Below are 17,907 nucleotides of genomic sequence, written 5' to 3'. Positions count from 1 at the left end.
GTCCTGATCCAGAACTTTGATATACCAAAGTTATAAATAGAGCCAGCTTGTCCCTGGTTTGTATTCATTAACCTTATTTTGTCCTGTTACACTTAAATAGAACACTTCTATAAGTGACTTCAACAATCAAGTAAATCTATGACCTAATACAAAAAGGTGATGGCTAGTTGTGTGAAAAGGTAAAATCGCATTAGGATCTTCAGAACTTTTAATCATTATTGATCAGATGCGATTCATTTCTACATTACAAATGTTCTAGAGATTAAAAACGATAACTTTCTCCATGATGAGAGAAGGAATTTCTAGATTTTTTTTATCACTTTTTTTCTGGAGTTTTCATTTTGTTGACAGCCCCTTAGCAGCCGTATCCTCTCTGTTCTATTCTCATTAAAAACATATTAAACAGTCGCCTTTTGTGAAAAAAAAAAAAATAATAATTTCAACTTAAATATACAACAGGACTAAAGTTGTAATAATGTAATATTTATATATTTTTTTAAATGATCATGGTATGAGCGGGATAAAATGCTCCTCTGGGTTTGCAGAACACTTTAGTTTCATCTGACGAAAAAAATTAGATTAACACAGATGAAACCAAAATTAGTGCTAAAATATCTGTAATTAATTAAGTAAGGGATAATACCCGACGAAGTTTGCATTATGAGGAATTAACGCACGCGGAGGCCTGAACCGTCCGATGCAAAGGTATAATTAATGCGATAATTTGGTTGAATGACAGAGGTGAGCCGAGATCGTCACTGAACTCCTGACAGCAGCACATCTCAGTCCTCTACCAAACTGTTTTTCTACAGTCCGCAGCTGTTACGTCCCTCCTTGGGCAGGAGGAAGAAATGTGTAGCATAAAAAAAAATAAGTAAATAACCGGGCAGGGATAAGAATGAGACACAGGTGTTTAATAGAGTGACAGGTGTCAAAACATAAGATAAAACAAACCACAAAAAGCCAAATGAATGAATACTAATAGTAATTTAGGTTCTCAGGCTTTACAGCAACACCAAACAGTCAAACATAACACTCCAAAGCAAACTAAAGAAATCACCAGAGCAAAATTAACAAATACAACAAACTAAAGAGGGGGAAACCAGAAGCTAGCAGGCTTGGGCCAGGCAGACAGCAGGGGCAGGCTGAGAAACTAATTCCCCACTCAGGAATTCAGCCGCCACTGGAGCAGAGCTTCCTGGCTTCTTTAAAGCTTCCCTCCCAGCTCAGGGATTGGCTGGGAGGGTGCCTCAATCAGCTCTGTAGGAAGGGGGCGGAGTCATCAGCAGTGGAGGAGCTGGACTTGTGCAGGAGCTGCATGGTGAAACAAATGAAACACAAACAAAACACACACACACACAAAACACACGCGACCAGGGGTCGTAACAGCAGCAAAACAGAGCAGGCTAAATGTCGAACATAATGAAATTCATCATGACTTGATCAGTCCTTCTGGTTTTTGACTATTGATCATATTAAAAAATAAATATATATTTGATCCTTGAGGGGAAACGATATCTGATTCCGATCGAGTTTGAAACTATCATCAGATTGGAACATCCCTAATTTAAAGCCCTGTTGACTTTTGTTTTTTCTCTAATGAAAGCTTCACCACAAACTTAAATTCATCTGGACTTTAGTGAATTTGCTCTTGGCTTCTTGAAAGCGTGCTGCAGTGGTGCTGCGACGTGCAGACCTGCCTGTGCCTGCTGTCATTCCCCATGCATGTCTTGCTGCTGTTTACACGCATGCTTGTGTGAGTAACCTCCTGAGGAATGTGTTTGTGAATGCCTCACCGTGCATGCCCGCAGGACGGCGTGCAGCAACGGCGAGCGCCAGCCAGCGGACCACCAGCAGCCGCAGGAGGAGGAGACGGAGCGTAGGCCCAGCCTCAGTGAGCTGGGCAGCAAACTCACCGCCTTCATTCTGCCTGTTAAGACGTTAGTCCCACCCCCAAAAAACCCACACCCGCCAGCCTGTGTCTGCGTGATGAAGCGGCTGCTCCTCTGACTCCTCAGCGCTTCCTGCTTTGGATGCTCTAGAATTCTCACGCCAAAGTCACGTCCTCCGCCTCTGCTTGAATGTGATTCAAATTCTCTGCTCGATGCCTATACTAAACATGTTGATAAACTAGACCAGAGGTCTGCAACCTGCAGCTCCAGATCCACATGTGTCTCTTTTATCTCTCCATGGAGGCTCCTTGATCAAACATAAAATAAGTCATGGAGACTGATGATCCAGACATGTCGACCATGAGAGTCAGCAGCTCCTGATAATGTCTGTCTAACCAAAACTACCTAAAGAAAACAAATAAACAAAGCCTGTAAACTAAGACTACCAAGATCCAAACTAAAATAACAAAACCCAGCAGTGAAAGACTGCTGAGGACAAAGAGGGGAAAAGAACAAAAACATAAATAAAAATAGCATTTTTTAAAAGTAAGGATTACTTAATTATCATTTATTTAATTTAGATTAGTTAAATGTATAAATTGATGTCTGAGGTTCACATAGATGATAAACTATGTAGGTTTTTACATCCTGTTGACCTAAAGACATCTTGTTTGATCAACTCTACCTCCAGAATGAACAGATTTTATATACAAAGCAAAACTTTTGCTTTTGTTCATCCCAAAAAATAGACATAATTCATATTTATTATTAAAAAAGGTCATAAATGCAAATCCAAATTTCTTAAAGGCTAAAGTAAAACTCTGCGGCTCCTTCTAGGTTTTGATCAGTAAAAAACGAGCCCATATGATTCTTTTACTGTTAAAGGCTGCTGACCTCTGACCTACGTTCCTGCTGTCAGTCGGAGGAGCTACCGTCAAAGTTTTTAGCCTCATCCATACATGGAATCTTTGACTGTATGTCTCATTTACAATGAATTGAAGACGTGGATGATGTTGAGAGATAAGGTTTATTTATTTTAAAGAGTTCTGCAGAAGCATTGATAGCACATCTTTGTGTCTGGGTTCATGAGATCATTCGGAGACTCTCGTTACTGTGACGTTCTCTACAGTCTTTCTGTCTTTATCACTCAGATTGGTGAATAATTAAATTAGGTGATCTTTTTATCTCTGTCTCGATGAAGAAGAAAAAAAAGTTCAGGAGGAAAATAATCAGATTTTTCTCCATATTGGTAATGGACTCCACCAAGTCACCAACACATCACGGACCAAAAGCGATGTCCCTGATTGTTTAATGCAATTTAAATTCTTCGTCGAAGTTCAGATATTTGAACTAATGCGACCAAATATTCAGCGCACAACAGAATATTTGTCACTCCGCCCCAGATACGTCGTCACAAGCGCTCGATGTAAATGTACAGTGTTCAGTTTCAATGTTCAAAGTGCAGAGGCGATCTGAGGCCCTGCATCACGTCCGGAGCGTTGGGCGCCTCACAGCGGACTAGCAGCGTTGTGCTTTTGGAGTTCAAATATATGAACTTTAGGGAAGAAGAGGAGCTACATCAATCAGGTTCTCAGCTTTTGGTCCGTGATCTGTTGATGACCTCGAGTCCATAACCAGCATGGAGGAGAGTTTGATTGTCTTCCTGAACTTTGACATTGTTGTTATTTGCATTGAGACAATAAAAACATAGTCTAATCTTATTTTTATTTTTTCTCTCCTCACTGAAAGCGGCCGTCATTTAGATGCTGTAGAGCTCTTCAAAATAAATCAACCTGATCTCTCAACATCATCCCAGCTTTCTATGTGTGTTAAATTACATCTAGTCAACGGTTTCATGTAATGATCAGGCTAAAATCTTTGGACTGAAGCTCCTCCCACACGCATCTGGAGTACATTTTGTGGACCAGCATCCAGCCGCGGATGAGATGTGAGATGTTTGGTGTGAACGCAGCTTTAAATGCTGTAGAGGCCTCCAGTATCCGTGCTGGTTCTGTGTGTGACGGAGGAACCTCTCTCGGCCTTCATCACATGGACTCATTCTGGTTCTGCTTCTTTGCTCTTTAAGGCTCAGGGGCTTCAGTTCAGCCAAACCTCTCACTCCGACTGGCCCAAACCTCATGGGGTACATGGGGCTCGGTTCTGACTTGCTAACGGGTTCTGCTTCCCTCACAGCGATTCTGAGGATTCAGGTTCTTGGACTGTTTGTGACCCTGCTAATGTTCTGACTTCTTCTCTCCTGTTGCTTTTGTCAGAGGTCAGGATGAGCTGTTTGTGATGCTGTAAGTCTGAAGGCCTCAGTCTGATCTAATAACATCCATCTCCATGCTTGCTGCTCATACCATACAAAAACTAACTCTTTATGGGAGACTTTTCTTCTCTTTTTTTATATCATCTTATTGCACAAGTTACCACAAATGAAAGAACCCCCCCTCCCCGTGATGACCTCCCATCACGGCTCATTTCTGGTACCTTGATCCACGGCTTTTCATGGAATCACTGCATCCGTCCTCCGTGTTTCTGCTGATGCTGCTGTGACCGTGTTTTTTTTCTTTCCTCACTCTTCTTTCCTGTCAGTCCCAGTCCTCCCTCCAGCCCCACAGCCTCCGATCAGACTATGGTGCAGCCTCTGTCCCATGACCCGCTCGACTCCAGACGAGTGTCTGCTGCCGCCGTCGCCGCCAGAGCCAGCAGGGGGCTGTGGCTGTGGTTGGCCATCGTGGTGGTGCTCGCAGGTACGCCTGATCATCGTAACACTTATGAGTTACTTTATTTAAGTGGCCATGAAACAAAGAACAGGTTAAGAAATGAAATACAGAAAGAGCATTGAATGAAGCCGATGAATGCGGAGACTTTCAGAAAATAAACGGGGAAAAGTCTGGAAAAATAGAATGTTGGGCACAATTTAAAAAAGGACCAATCGTTAGTGTGTGGAAGATTTAATGGTCTAAAGTCACAGATAACTTGTTCCAAACTGGCATCAACTTCACAGAATGTAATCTTTGCTTTACTAAATGTATTACCTAAAACATTGGTTTTAGTTAACTGTTTACTATTCAACTTTAATACCAAACCAGTCAAAGAATCTTTCTCATACAACAATGGCGAGAGTCTTTTGTTTACAATCCATGTCCTCTCTTCTCTCTCTTCCTTATTGATTCTCTCCAAAGTGATAACTGTTCACACTTGACATTATTTTTCTGACGTCCGTGCTTCCCACAAACAACAAAAAAATGTTTAGAAAAGTGTTTTTAGGTTACTGATCCAGCGTTTTCTATCGGGTGGATCTGTTGAGATGTCCCTTCTAGAACCATATTCCTGTTGTTGTGAGCAGGTCTCCTGGCTCTGCTGGCCTGCCTGGTGATGCAGCCAGCAGCAGACGCCGCCCCTGTAGGGACGGGAGACTCGTGGATGACCATCCAGCAGCTGCTGTGGCCCTACACTGGACTGCGGCACAACGCCCAGCCCCCTGTCTAGCCCAGAGTCCCAGGACCCGGACTCCTCTGGTGCCTGAAGATTTCTCCACAAAGGCTGGAAAAACCCCGGACAGAGGATTTTACCCTCCACTCACAGGATGAGGACAAACACGTCCTAATGATGGCGCTCAAACACATTTCACAGACTTTATTTAACCGTTTCCTCCTTGAACACTGAGGACATTTTTACATGTTTGGTAGAAACACTGAGGACAAATCTCTGAAAGTGTCTGAATATTTAAGAGTTTGTTTTGAAAGAAGACTATTTTAAACTTTGCAGCTTAAGGGATTCAAACCTTCAGCTGCTTCTGCAAATTCTACTCGATAGAATGTCAGCAGCAACAATTTTGTTTTTATTCTTTTATGTAACTTCATACACTTTTGTATGGTCCAAAGATGGCGTGGTTCTTTGCACAAATAAAGTAGCCTATTCATCACGGCGCTTTTCTGTTGTACTGTCAAGAGGAAAAACGCAGTGGTCTGGTAGAACAGAGGAGGCCCTGCACAGCCTCCACAAACTGGAATCCAGACTTTCTGGTTCTGGCTGCTCCTTCAGGACTCATGCGGTCCCGGAGCATGTGGATGAAGGTGGAGTGGAACTCGCTGCCGGGATGATGGTCCACGGAGAAAGTCTCGCTCTTCTCTGTCATCTCCAGTCTTTGGACCCTCTGAGCGCCTAACAGGTACAGACTCCACAGTCCTTCAGGTACGGGGGTGGGGGAAAGGTGCTCACACACCTGAGACAGAAAAGAAAGTTAGTTTGTTCTCTTCTGCAAGTCCAAACACTGTTTTCTATCAGGATTATTTGGATTCTTAGTAAATAAATCAATTTAAATCTGTTTTTTAGACCAAATTGAAGCAGTTTAAAAGTTAACCTGTAGAAGGCAAAACCATTGACTGCCTAAAGAGAACTGGACCCACCCCATTGGTATTCTAAACAGGAAGTACATCCTGGCTCCAAAACTCATCTCATTTGTCAGAATAACCATTCTTGCTCTGGTGCTTTTTAACATGTTCTTGTTAATTCTTTCCCTTTAACTTATTTTTTCTGTAGTTAGTTATTCAAGTTATAAACTGACCAATCACATGTCTCAGTAAAAGCCTGTGGCTCCCGCTGGCCCCGCCTCCAACATTTTAAATGTTTGACAGATTCTCCTGACCCGCTTTCATAGAAGATTGTGGACTTCCAGTCAGCTCATTCCTGATTGGTCACTGTAATTCCCATAGTGACTTTGACCCAGACCTCTCCTCTGACGCCTGACTCTATTGTATTGCTATAAATGGCGTCTGAATTGACTAAATTTGGTTGGTGCTGGAAGTGAACCATTTTCTATTGGTTCTATTGATGACGTCACACTGACTCGGTCCAGTTGTTCTATACAGTTGATGGTTCCAACCCTCCTGTTAACAAACTAGAAGGCATCTCGAAATGTTCCAATTCCTTAAAATACCTCTAGAGGCTGCTGACAGATTGCTGCAATTTCCCTCAAGTCCAGAGTTGAAAGTTCTAATTTCACACTAAAATACATCTGAACTGTTTCGTATCAGAGGTCTGCAACATTCAGTAGAAGAACCGTTTGGTCCAGTTTCTTACTGACCAAAACTCAGTGAAGGCTGCAAAGTTCCACTTTACTGTTTAGGAAAACACTGAATTTAGGTTCATGTGTCCGTGAAGCCATTCATTAATATCATTTTTTATGATAACAGTTCTATTTTTCTATAACTGTTTGATCTTTTACCTTTGAGGGCAGCACACAAGTTTCTTTCTAAATCAAATGCACCATGTGTCAATAAGTTCCTTAAAAAAAATACAAGATAGTCAAACATCACACTTTCTATCATTGTGATCTCCATCTTTTTTCTCATTTTAATGACAAATAAAATCATAAATATGTATTTAGAATCCAGTTGTTTAAATGAAGCCGTTTTTGTGAATGTAGTTATAAACTTTAAGGTTAGGACAATGCTGTGCAGCAGAAAACAATTAAAACAGCTGTTTTGAATAAGATGATCAGAGTGGGTCTTCCAGACGTTTTGGTTATTTGTCCGTTAGAGGAAAAGTTGGAAGTTAAGGATAAGCTCACTAAGAAGAAATAAGCCAGCTGCTCTAGCCGCAGCATTTACCTGCATGACCAGACCCTCATCTCCACACTTTGTGTTCCATCTGCTCCACGAGAACGCACAGGCAGATGCAAACAGAGCCATCTGTTCATAGGCAGCAAGTTCTGTGTTTGGATCCTGAAGGAGAAATGCAAACAACCTGAAAGTGTGTTTTATATGAGGAGCCCACTACTGTAAGAGGAAAACAAGGAATAAACTAAATGAAGTTTGTGGAGCATTCAAATGAAAAACTGCACTGGTTTGCTCCGTCTTTGGATAAGGCTGCGCACCTTTCTGCAGGTGCTGACGTATCTGTCGGTGTGTTCATTCACAAAGATGTTTATCCCCGCTTTGACCATGGCTCTCTGCAGGGCAGACCTGCTCATCCACTTCCCCAGGATGTGAGCGAAGCCTCGCTCCTGATCCGACTGCAGCATGCACAGATTATCCTGTTCAACACAAACACAAAACACTTTAAACACTTCCCTGAACCGATACATCAAAAATCAACTACTTCATTGGCGATACGACACAGTCCTTCAGTACCTTTTAACAGAGGAACTTTTGTTTTTTTCTGTAACTTTTATATTGGCAGTAAAAACTAAATGTCTAAAGGAAATATCGGCTTCAAACAAAAATAACAGATTTTTGGGGTTTTTACACTGTTTGGGTAAAAAAGGGTTGTGGTAATTAATTCAGTTATTGTTTAAAGTGTTGTAAAAAGAAAGTTGTGTCTGCTTAGTGAACACAACACACACCTTCACCCAAGTGGAATTTCCCTGACTCTGTAGAAGCAAGCTTGTGACTGGATGTTGTTTTGTTTGCATCACATGTACATAGAAAACAGGAAGTAAAATTAAAGCACGAGCGGCGTTCCTGGCCCTCACCGCCCCCTCTGACCCGAGTGACTGCTACACGGACTTTTGACCCACGCTGGGCAGAGCTGCTGCGCCATACAAAATCTACAACTTCTAGTCCCAACATTTTTTCCCAGGTAGTTTCCCAATGATGCTGGAAGAGTTAGGAGGCCATGGATTGAAAGCCCTGTGGGGACTTTACATTTGTAGCTGGTACTATAGATCATTTTATCCATGAAAATTGAAATTTTCCAAATTTCTACTTCCTGAGGTCAAAGACCAACAAAACTTCTGTTGTGGTTGTTGTACATTTGTGGTGTGTGTGAACATTTGTAACGGTTGCTCAAATTAAAAGTTTCTTTTCCCATATTGTGAGAACTGTGAAAATTGTCTAAATGGCCACAAAATGGCTGTCAAGGTGTTGGTCTTGTAGCCATCCCATAATAAGTTAAAAACTGTCTTTAAATATCCTCAACACATGGTTTGGTTTTGTTGGTGGATTTATTTTTTTATTTTTTCTAAGTCTGATTTTGGTCCCATCCAAGTTTTTGACCATTTCGGCAGCTGTTGTTGTATTTTCTTGGCTTAACCCTCATGATCTCTTATGGCGCAATGATGCCCCGACCCCAATATTGATGTGGGATCCCACAAAGGGACAAGATTTTATGTCTGCCACGGACATTAATGACGATAAAAAAGTACAGCGCAGTTAGGTCATCTTGTCACTTGTCAGTAGGATAGCACAAGGGTTAAAGGTGCAGTAAGAAAGATGATACCAAACACCATGTGGTCGTTACCGTCCAGGACTGATGGAGGACACAGTTTCAACGGAAGCTGCTGCGACTCTCGGTACTACACCAGTGTTTCTATACATAACTTTGGCCTCCACATCCCAAGAATAATCAATAACATTTAAGGCTAACGAGAGAAAAAAAGCAAGTGGACCAGAACAGAGCCCTGTAGGATGCCACATTAACATCTGATAAAAACTAATTTCTGTGCAGTTTTAGCAGCAATCACATCTTCAGATCCTTTCCTGCTTTATTGTTCATAGCTCATCTACCAAAATGAAGTCTTGTATTAATAGAGCACTTCATCCTCGTGATGCTGACCTACCTGTACGGTGATGCTGAGGGGGAGAAGAGCCCCATGGATGGAGAACATTGCAGAGTTGTTGCTCAGCGGCCGCAGCTCCCAGCTCTGAAACGGCAGGTTGGCGTACGTCTCCTGCATCAGCACAAACGGCTGAAAGGACGGCATCCTGAAGGAGACTTTGGCTTCAGCCTCCTGATGGGTAAAGTCCATGACGCCGCCCACCCACCGCGTTCCTGCATAGATGCAAGTGAAAGTTTGTCCTTTTCTGAAGGCATCATCGTTCCTGGTGCTGTTCACTTGTACCTGCAGCGTCCCAAAGGGCTATTTTTGGCGTTTTCAGGAACAGCACCCAGTCAGGCAGCATCACAGACACTCCAACATGAGGGCTGTCTGAGGCCTCGCTGTCATCTGAGCTGGACGCCTCTGGATTGTAGAGGAACACCTTCAATCCCGAGTCCACAATCTGAAGAAAAACACCCAAAAATTGCCGTGAAGAAAGTCAAGGTCCAAATATTAGCAAAAAGATTTTTTTTAAAAAGTCTCACCTCTCGAATTTCCCAATGATTGACTAGATGAGCTTGAGGTGGAAGATGAAACACACCATAGTAGAAAACTCCGCCCAGAGGCGTGTATTTCATTAGATCGACCGCCTCATCAGAGCCCGTCTTTGTGAACTGGGTTGCAGTCGGGTCACTGTCGGCTTAAGCAGAGAGAGGGTCTGAATGGCTTTGATTCCTGCGTCTAATTTTCATCTGAAAGTGTGGAGCTACTTTCACACCAGGTATGTGACACGCATGTACATGTGCGCATGTCAGCCACCCACGGTTGGAAGAGGCTGGAAGAGAAATGTCGAGTTTGTCCAAATCTAGTGAATCTCGCTCCAGACTTTTACTTCCACAGCTCTATTCTGATGAATGAAAGACTTAGTGTGATAGAATTTCAGATGGACACAAACCACAACCATGAAGTTCTTCTTTATGATCCATTTTCAAACAGCTGGTTCTTCCTTGTTTTGAAGAGGAACAACCGAATACGTCAGCACCAAATCAGAGTCCCTGACTGGTCAAAGTTCCACCTTATCAGATTAAGTTTTTATATGTAGAGCCCGAAAATGATCGTAGAAACTTGTATAGCTACACATGAACGCACAGGTTTCTAAAATAAAAGTCTACATTTCTGCGTGTTTGCATAAGCTTTCCTTTGTCAGTGACGACTTGAACATGCGCTGCGAGGGTGGTGTGAACTTTACCTCCAATCATCTTCCTCCAATCTTACCTCCAATCATCTCCATCTGAGTGAGAACATGGCTTCTTCTGCTCTCCCAAGACCCTGAAGTGTTTTTGGATGATCCTAGACTTTCTGAACTCTGTGAGGAACAAAGACGTCAAACCTCACCACTGATGGAGCGCCAACAGGAAGTCCCTCCCACATCTCACCTTCCCGCCCTCTGACCCGTGGATGGACTGCACTTCATCCGATTCCCCAACTTCCCCCTTCAGGCTCTCTTTCTTCTCCATCACAGATGAGGCCACACCCCCCAGACTTTCTTTGCTCCTCCCAATAGAACTAAGAATCCACACTCTGGAGTTAGCAGTACAAACATCAAATAGGTCTTTGTTTGTTTGCAGAAAATAAAAGTATTGACCTGCAGGTGGGCGTGTGGGTGGCCTTGGGAGTCATCCTGGCCAGCACAGACAGGTGATCATAGCGTGTGTGGAGGATCCGAACTGCAATGTCCTTCACAGCCAGGGACTTGGGGAGCTCAAAACCAAGACCTGCTTTCTCAAAGTGGAAACCCTTAAACCTGAAGAACTCAGAGGATAAGAGATGATCAACCACAAACGACCAGCAGGTTGAGATCATCACACAGAGGGGAGGAAATCCGTCTTAGGTGTAGAGAGAAGATGGTCCGTCTGAACCCCGTTCCTCAACCCCTCCCCAAGCGAGACGTGGCAAGTCCAGCTGCACGGTGCAACAGGGGCACCTCGGGGCGCTCTGGCCCCCTAACCCAGCTATCTCAGTCTGCACAGCCAGAGAAAAGCCAGGGTCCCAATGGGAGCCTTGGTCCTCAGATGCTGGAACTCCAACCCCACCAGATGACCCTCACCAAGCACCCCCCATTCCCACCTGGGAGGCCGACCAGCCTGCCCCGACCCCCACCAGCCCAGCTAAGCCGACAGCAGGTGCCCCAGCCACAGGCAGGCCTCTCGGGGGGTGCAAAGTAAAGTGGACCTGGCTCCCAGGGCAGCCTCCCAACCCTCTGAGGCCCAGCTCAGCCCTGAGCAACCAGGGCTGAGGTCTCCTGCTACGCTCGGTGGAGAGACTGATCCCTATCAGAGAAGGAGAGAAGAGCGGCCCAGAACTCCTCCTGAGGAGACCTCTGCCCTTCGTGCAGATGAGGGTTTCACCACAAAGAACTGAGTCTTTCCAGAAAGAGGGATCAAGCACGTTTTCCCTCAATGAAATCTAAGTAAGTTCTGTAAAGTCGATTTCTTGATTTTCTATCTCTCACTCTTCAAATGGGCCAACCATGAAGCTGACAGAGCATCAGTTTCTAAACCTAAATACTTATTTCCTCCTCTGCAGAACTTGATAGCTGGATCCTCAAACCTTTTTCTCTTCCTGAGGTTGGCCCACAGACTCAAGGTTACGTTGTCATCGGCGATCTCCGTTTGCATGTTTTCTGTTTCAGGGTTTATGTTTTTATTGGCTGCCTGCAATGACAGATGTAAGTTTCATCTTCAATAAACCTCAAAGATTGAAGGATTTGGACTCTTCAGACCTTGAGGATTTCCTCAGCAGCGAGCGTGTGTTTCAGATGGATTATCTCCTGCAGATTTACAAAACTCTCCTGAAACTTTTGTGCCTCTTGAGGGTCAGAAACTTCTTCCAGCAGAACTTCCAGCTCCTCAGTCAGCTACAAATAACAAAAAACTGCTACCTGAATGCCGTATTTGCTTGTGTTTGCTGAGGAAGTGATGAACATACGGCACAGACCTGCAGAGCACAGTGGCATTGCCTGAGAACCTGAGTGATGTTGACCTCGGGGTCGTCTCTCCATAAGCTGATGTAGGTGTTGATGTCGCGCTGCTCAGTCGGGTCTGGAGCGCTGTCGCAGCGCATGTATCGCTCCCACTGAATGTGAGGACACTTCATCAGCATCAGAGGGAAATCAAGTCTGATTTCTTCTCAACTTACAAATATAGATATACTGATGATAGATTTATTAAAATGTACAAAGAACCATGTTGGATTATTTTAGTCCTGGACTGAATGACCAGATTGTTTTAGCAGTTCTTCTTTCTTGCACCTTTAAGCAAAAACTTTGCAAAAAGCTATTACCCGGTGAAAAGAGATTTCATGCATTGTGAGTGACCCCTCCCCAAAAATTGATGACATCATAGCAAGAGGAACCATTAAAAAATGAATGGGGCCAAAATATCTTATGAGGCTTAAAAATACTACTTCAAAATCCACTAATGAAGCTAAAAGATGCATGTTCTTTCACACTTCCTCAGATGCCTGGAGCTATACATTTCAGTTCAAAATGGTTTGTGGGGATGAAAATGCAGAGCGCCACACCTTGATAGTCTCTGCAGTGTTGGTTTTCCACTGAGCTGCTTTTTCCTGGTTCTCCTGCAGGAGGTGGTGCAGCTCCTCCAGCTCCCCCTCTCTGCGCTCCTCGTCCTGCCACCAAACACATCCATGGATGAACTGTCCCTTTCCTGTTTCTGCTCCACACTCCAGGATCTCACCTTCAGCTCCAGCCGTCGGATCTCTTTCAGCTTTTTCTCTCTCTCGATTCGCTCCTGTTCTTGTCTTTGTGCCAGCAGCCGAGCTTCCTCTAGAAAAAACACCACAAGTAGCATCTGGAAGCTCAAAGGAGATCTCACCTGTTTTCTGTTGTTCATCAAATGACCTTCTTCTCGCTGCTTCCTCTCCTCCTCCTCCTTCTGCTGCCGTGCTCGCTGAGCCTTGGTCAGCTTGTGGCCTTTTTTGGAAGACTTGAAGCAAAATTAAAACATTAGCACAAAGTAATTTAGCTTTAACTCAAATTTTGGTTTGGTTTCAGAAAAAAGATGGATCTGTTCTCCTGCATTCATCCTCAGCTGATAATCAGATGTGACAATACCTCCCAAACTGATCAGAGGGGAGTTTCTGCCTGCCTGTGTCATATACCTTTTTTTTCTGGGGTAGCTATATCATTCACAGAGAAAAACAGAAAGAAGGTCACAGAGAGACATGCTCAAAACCTTTTGTAAAGTTAGGTTTTTAAAATATTTTTAATAAAGTTATTGTTTTTTTTTTTGTTGTTGTTGTTGTTTATTTTATTTTTTTTTAGTATTTCACTCCAAACAATCACCAGACAACATCCGGAAAGCAGAGATGTTTGAACTGTCATTTCCAGTGCCCAAAAATAGGTTAGACAAAAAGTTCAGAAGCCATATTCACATGGATTAACATCGTTATTGTGACCATAAAACTGTAGGTTTAGACTTTGAAAAGCAACCAAGCGTTAACGTTTCTTATGTAATGTATTTTTTTTACTTAATACAACCTCAGTAGATGTAATAAATGCAGAAGAAAAAGAGACAAAGGTTGAAAACGCACCATCGCTGTTCTCAAGCGTCCGGTAACCATAGAAACCTCTGCGCATGCGTCCCTGTCTGTTTGATTTGCGACATAGATGAACGCATTACGGCAGTATCTACTAACAACTAAGGACGAATAAAGGAGACGTTTCTACCACTTTTCGTAAATTAATGCAAATTACATTTTCGCGCTGGTACGAAGTGACTTTTTAAAGCGGAACATGAAGTATTTATTTGTTGTTCTGGAACACGTTTGAAGGCAGAATGCTAACAATCAAGCTAGCTCCGCGTTAGCATTTCTTTGCATCAAGCTAGGTTTCCACTCCGTTTCTATTCATACTTTGAGTTTTGTTAACGTGGCTTTTCACGTTTCATTCTGTTGGTTACGGGGATTCGGGGGAGCCATCTGTGTGTTTTCTAGTTTTAATTTTTAACTCTTTAGAGTGTAAAGCTCTGTGAGTTGCTGTTGAATGAACAATGCTTTTGAAATAAAGTTTGATTTGATTTGCTAACCTTGTGTGCGTTTAGGTGGACTTCAGTTTGTGACATGGCCAACCCTTTAAGGGGGGAAGTCTTCAGGCTGTACAAGAATGTGAGTAACTCGTCGTGAATAAAGATGAGTTTATTTTATAGTGGAGGAAAATTATATATGTGTACAATGACGAGAGTGACTTAGGCCAGTGTTTTTCAACCTTTTTTGAGCCAGGGTACACTTTTTCCATGAAAAAAAATCCCGCGGCACACTAGCATCCAAAAAGGTTAAAAAAAATTAGTCTGTATTGATGTACAGTCCCTCCACAATCTAGTGTACGTTTTTTTTATATATAAGTGGGAAGCATCATTAATCAATTTGCTCAAGTTAAACGTATATCTCGTCAAAACAGTCTACATTTATTATCATTAATGAATGACTAAAAAAAAAATACTTCTAAATAATCAGTTTTTATGAATACTTTTTTCCTCTTTTTTTACTATCAGACAAAGTAAAAACAACCTTCTTTTCTTGTTTCCAAAATTCAGTTCTTTAGCATTCGTTTTCCTAAAACAGCGGTTCTTTTGGCTACCAAATGGATTTTTAGGTTGTTGTTTGCTTTGTTTGATTCATTATAAACTACTGGATACAATTATGCACAAAATCCATTAGGCAAATATGATTTTATTCATATAAAGTGTAAATTATGTATATTCTGTTATTTATCCCTTCCAGATAGAATGTACAAAATTAATGATAAAAGAACTATTAACTATTCAGTTTTTAACTCTACGCATTTTAAGCTTTTTTCTTTTTAAAAACATTTGAAGTGAACAACACAAAACTCTACAACCACAACCCAAATACAAATTAAATTGTGCAAAAACCACTAAATCAAGACTTTTATCCACATTGACATTAAGAAAGACAAAAGAGTTTCAGCTTTGATGATGTCATCTGCTTTCTTCTCTCAGTGATGATCTGCTCTGTTTTAGAGAAGATTCTCTCAGTTCTCAGGTGTCTGCACAGGTTGATTGTGGAGCCATAAATATATACAGAATATATATACATATAGAATATTTCCTGCAGACTGTTCCTTCATACTATCAAGAAAAGTCAAACGATTCCAGTTTTTATCTTCTTTTTCTTTTCATTTTCTTTACATTTTGTGTTGATGTTTTCTCTCTATCTCTCTCCCTATTTGGCTCTTGCGCTGCTGAACGTGTAAGCCCCTCCCCCTCCACCCAGCGCTCAGTGCGTGCACCTAACCCAATGCATCATGGGGGCTGTAGTGCATAAACTCAGGCATATTCCGGGCAGACTCTCGTCTCTGAGCTTCATTCTTTTGTTCACTTTTTAAACTGTCTGACGTCGGATCCCGCTGAAAGCTACACCGCTAAACACGAGCTTTAGCTGTTATTTTTGCTGGAACTAAGAGACTTTATGAGCCGAATCAAAACAAGGAAGAGAGGACGTTAACCACTTCTGATTGGTCAGATTGATGATATGTGATCAAGACTCCAACAATGATTGGCGGAGACAGTTGGAGGGGGAGGGACTTTTCTAAAAGCTGAGTTTGAGGCTAGTTTTGCGGCTGGATTGCGGTAATATCATTCTGATTAGTCATTTATAGAATCAAAGAAATATTTATTTTACCATCTTGCATATTCAAAACTATCCAGTGTTAAATCAGGGCCGTTTGGATGAACACAGAGCTGATACCATAGTGATGGTAAATGTTTTAGATATGTGAAAATGGGTAATTTCCCGCGGCACACCAGACCATCTCTCACAGCACACTAGTGTGCCGCGGCACACTGGTTGAAAAACACTGACTTAGGCCACAGTAAAAGGCAAAAACATGACATTAAAGTTGTAAAATAGTGACCAAAAAGTCAGCATTTTATGAGAATAAAATAGTTTTTGTTGAACCTTTTTAAAACCAAAAATGTAGCATTTAACTTTTTAAGAAAGCACTTTTTCTAAAATATTACGACTTAATTATTGTAAAATTTTGACTTATTTCTCATGCTTTAACAACTTTATTTTATTAAAATTTTGTCAGTTTTTGCATAATTGTGAAACTGTATTCCCTTATATTCTGAAATTTTAGCCCAAGTTTACAGCCTTTTTTTTTTAATCTTTTTTTCAGAATTTTATGACCATATTCTCATCCATTTGTTAATTTTTTTCGCAGTCCTTGTGCTCTTTGGTATTAAACCAAAGTTAACTGTCATCTTTTCCCTCCTTCCGAGCAGCTGCTCTATCTCGGCCGGGAATACCCCAAAGGGGCAGCTTACTTCAGAGAGCGCCTCAAGTCCGCCTTCATGAAGAACAAAGACGTGAAGGATCCGGAGAAAATCAAGGCGCTGGTGGCTAAAGGAGACTTTGTCATCAAGGAGCTGCAAGCTCTGTACTACCTGAGAAAATACCGAGCCATGAAGAAGAGATACTATGAGTCTGAGGAATAAACAAAAGAACCAGCAGACCGACCGTTTTTATCTGTATCTGACTATGAAGTAACAACACAAACACCAACGTTTTAGGAAAACAAATGGATTCCTAATCTTTGAGGGATTCAAACTAAACCGCCTTGTCATAATCTTGTTTGTATTTTGACATTATTCATTTGTTTTGATGTCGGAGTCCTGAGTTTTGATTCAGACTGTGTTAGTCAAAGTTTGCTCAATATTAAAAAAAATATATGTTTTAGCTCAAAAATGCTTTTTATGCTCCGAATGTGACTCTTACAGATTTACAAAAACAGGGAAAATCAGCAAAACACTAAATCATGTAAAGAGTCATATTTTTTGTTGCAGCGATTTCATTGTAAATAAATGTATATTTTATGTAAATATGATGAATTCTCTTGATAAGTGAATGTAAACAATTATATGTGAAGCCAAAAAAGTCCTATTTGAACCACTTACAACATAAAATACTTTGCCTGAGTTTTGTTTTGTCTTTTATTACTTTAATTGCTAATAATTAACCGATCAATCAATAATGCATGGACAATGTTCTATTCTTTTATTTTTATCATCTATTTTCTCTTCTGTCGTCTTAAGCCTCGACAGGTAAATGTACAGGTGAGTATCTTTTAATAATCCAATAAAAAATATAAGACAACCTTTGAGATGTGATCTGTACAACATAATCAATAATCTAATTTTGAGGAAAATTAGTCCAAAAGATGAATCTAATATAAGGTAATTACACACAAGCTCATATTTGCAGAGTTACGTGTTATTTTTAAATGTTGATCTTTATTAGCAAATAAAATCCATTACTGAATCCTTCTGATCATTTAAACCGACCAATCAGGAGCCAGCTTTAAACCGGCCAATCAGGAGCCAGCTTTAAACCGGCCAATCAGGAGCCAGCTTACAATCGGCCAATCAGGAG

General features: G+C 41.6%; 3 protein-coding genes across 14 annotated transcripts in view; 2 read left to right on the top strand and 1 right to left on the bottom strand.

Moving 5' to 3' along the window:
• Positions 1-5,823, top strand: part of lrmp (lymphoid-restricted membrane protein) — a 57,921-nt gene extending 52,098 nt beyond the window's left edge. For 3 of the 7 annotated variants that reach the window (XM_024294671.2, XM_024294672.1, XM_024294670.1), the window contains exons 37-40: positions 1,812-1,940; positions 4,166-4,192; positions 4,488-4,645; positions 5,245-5,823. In XM_024294671.2, the coding sequence (XP_024150439.1) occupies positions 1,812-1,940; positions 4,166-4,192; positions 4,488-4,645; positions 5,245-5,387 (457 nt within the window). In that variant the 3' untranslated portion in view covers positions 5,388-5,823. Of the gene's footprint in view, positions 1-1,811; positions 1,941-4,165; positions 4,193-4,318; positions 4,379-4,487; positions 4,646-5,244 lie in introns of those variants that run through there. The other 4 variants (XM_024294675.1, XM_024294674.1, XM_024294677.2 and 1 more) reach the window with 3 other exon arrangements.
• The window catches only part of cfap94 (cilia and flagella associated protein 94), an 18,591-nt gene continuing 6,203 nt past the window's right edge, over positions 5,520-17,907 (bottom strand). Inside the window, exons 1-17 of one of the 3 annotated variants that reach the window (XM_024294679.1) lie at positions 14,050-14,160; positions 13,618-13,635; positions 13,358-13,442; positions 13,194-13,282; positions 13,021-13,125; positions 12,436-12,573; positions 12,221-12,355; positions 12,049-12,152; positions 11,084-11,242; positions 10,875-11,004; positions 10,714-10,804; positions 9,984-10,138; positions 9,742-9,901; positions 9,460-9,671; positions 7,777-7,935; positions 7,511-7,624; positions 5,520-6,123 (exon numbers count right to left, since the gene is read on the bottom strand). In XM_024294679.1, the coding sequence (XP_024150447.1) occupies positions 5,845-6,123; positions 7,511-7,624; positions 7,777-7,935; positions 9,460-9,671; positions 9,742-9,901; positions 9,984-10,138; positions 10,714-10,804; positions 10,875-11,004; positions 11,084-11,242; positions 12,049-12,152; positions 12,221-12,355; positions 12,436-12,573; positions 13,021-13,125; positions 13,194-13,282; positions 13,358-13,442; positions 13,618-13,635; positions 14,050-14,079 (2,163 nt within the window). In that variant the 5' untranslated portion in view covers positions 14,080-14,160 and the 3' untranslated portion in view covers positions 5,520-5,844. Of the gene's footprint in view, positions 6,124-7,510; positions 7,625-7,776; positions 7,936-9,459; positions 9,672-9,741; positions 9,902-9,983; positions 10,139-10,713; positions 10,805-10,874; positions 11,005-11,083; positions 11,243-12,048; positions 12,153-12,220; positions 12,356-12,435; positions 12,574-13,020; positions 13,126-13,193; positions 13,283-13,357; positions 13,443-13,617; positions 13,636-14,049; positions 14,168-17,907 lie in introns of those variants that run through there. The other 2 variants (XM_024294680.1, XM_036210119.1) reach the window with 2 other exon arrangements.
• lyrm5a (LYR motif containing 5a) lies at positions 14,089-17,454 on the top strand. 4 transcript variants are annotated; one of them, XM_024294681.2, is made up of 3 exons: positions 14,089-14,224; positions 14,559-14,622; positions 16,761-17,403. In XM_024294681.2, exons 1-3 carry the CDS (start codon positions 14,202-14,204, stop codon positions 16,971-16,973), a joined length of 300 nt encoding a protein of 99 aa, XP_024150449.1. In that variant the 5' UTR covers positions 14,089-14,201; the 3' UTR covers positions 16,974-17,403. The 4 variants fall into 4 exon arrangements, with proteins under 4 accessions (XP_024150449.1, XP_024150450.1, XP_024150452.1 ...); XM_024294682.2 differs by having other exon boundaries at positions 14,119-14,193; XM_024294684.2 differs by lacking the exon at positions 14,089-14,224 and adding an exon at positions 14,242-14,345 and having other exon boundaries at positions 16,761-17,454.

Source organism: Oryzias melastigma, linkage group LG23, assembly GCF_002922805.2.
Source record: "Oryzias melastigma strain HK-1 linkage group LG23, ASM292280v2, whole genome shotgun sequence".
Taxonomy (NCBI): Eukaryota; Metazoa; Chordata; class Actinopteri; order Beloniformes; family Adrianichthyidae; genus Oryzias; species Oryzias melastigma.
The sequence above is the reverse complement of the archived record's forward strand: the minus strand, read 5'-3'. Positions and strand labels throughout refer to the sequence as shown.

What these genes read in the sequence shown, in the direction of transcription:
- lyrm5a (XM_024294681.2), top strand. Translation starts at nt 14,202, where the DNA reads ATGCAAATTACATTTTCGCGCTG. An exon ending in CAAATTACATTTTCGCGCTG is followed by an intron (nt 14,225 to 14,558) that starts GTACGAAGTGAC and finishes GTGTGCGTTTAG; the next exon opens with GTGGACTTCAGTTTGTGACA. An exon ending in TCTTCAGGCTGTACAAGAAT is followed by an intron (nt 14,623 to 16,760) that starts GTGAGTAACTCG and finishes CCTTCCGAGCAG; the next exon opens with CTGCTCTATCTCGGCCGGGA.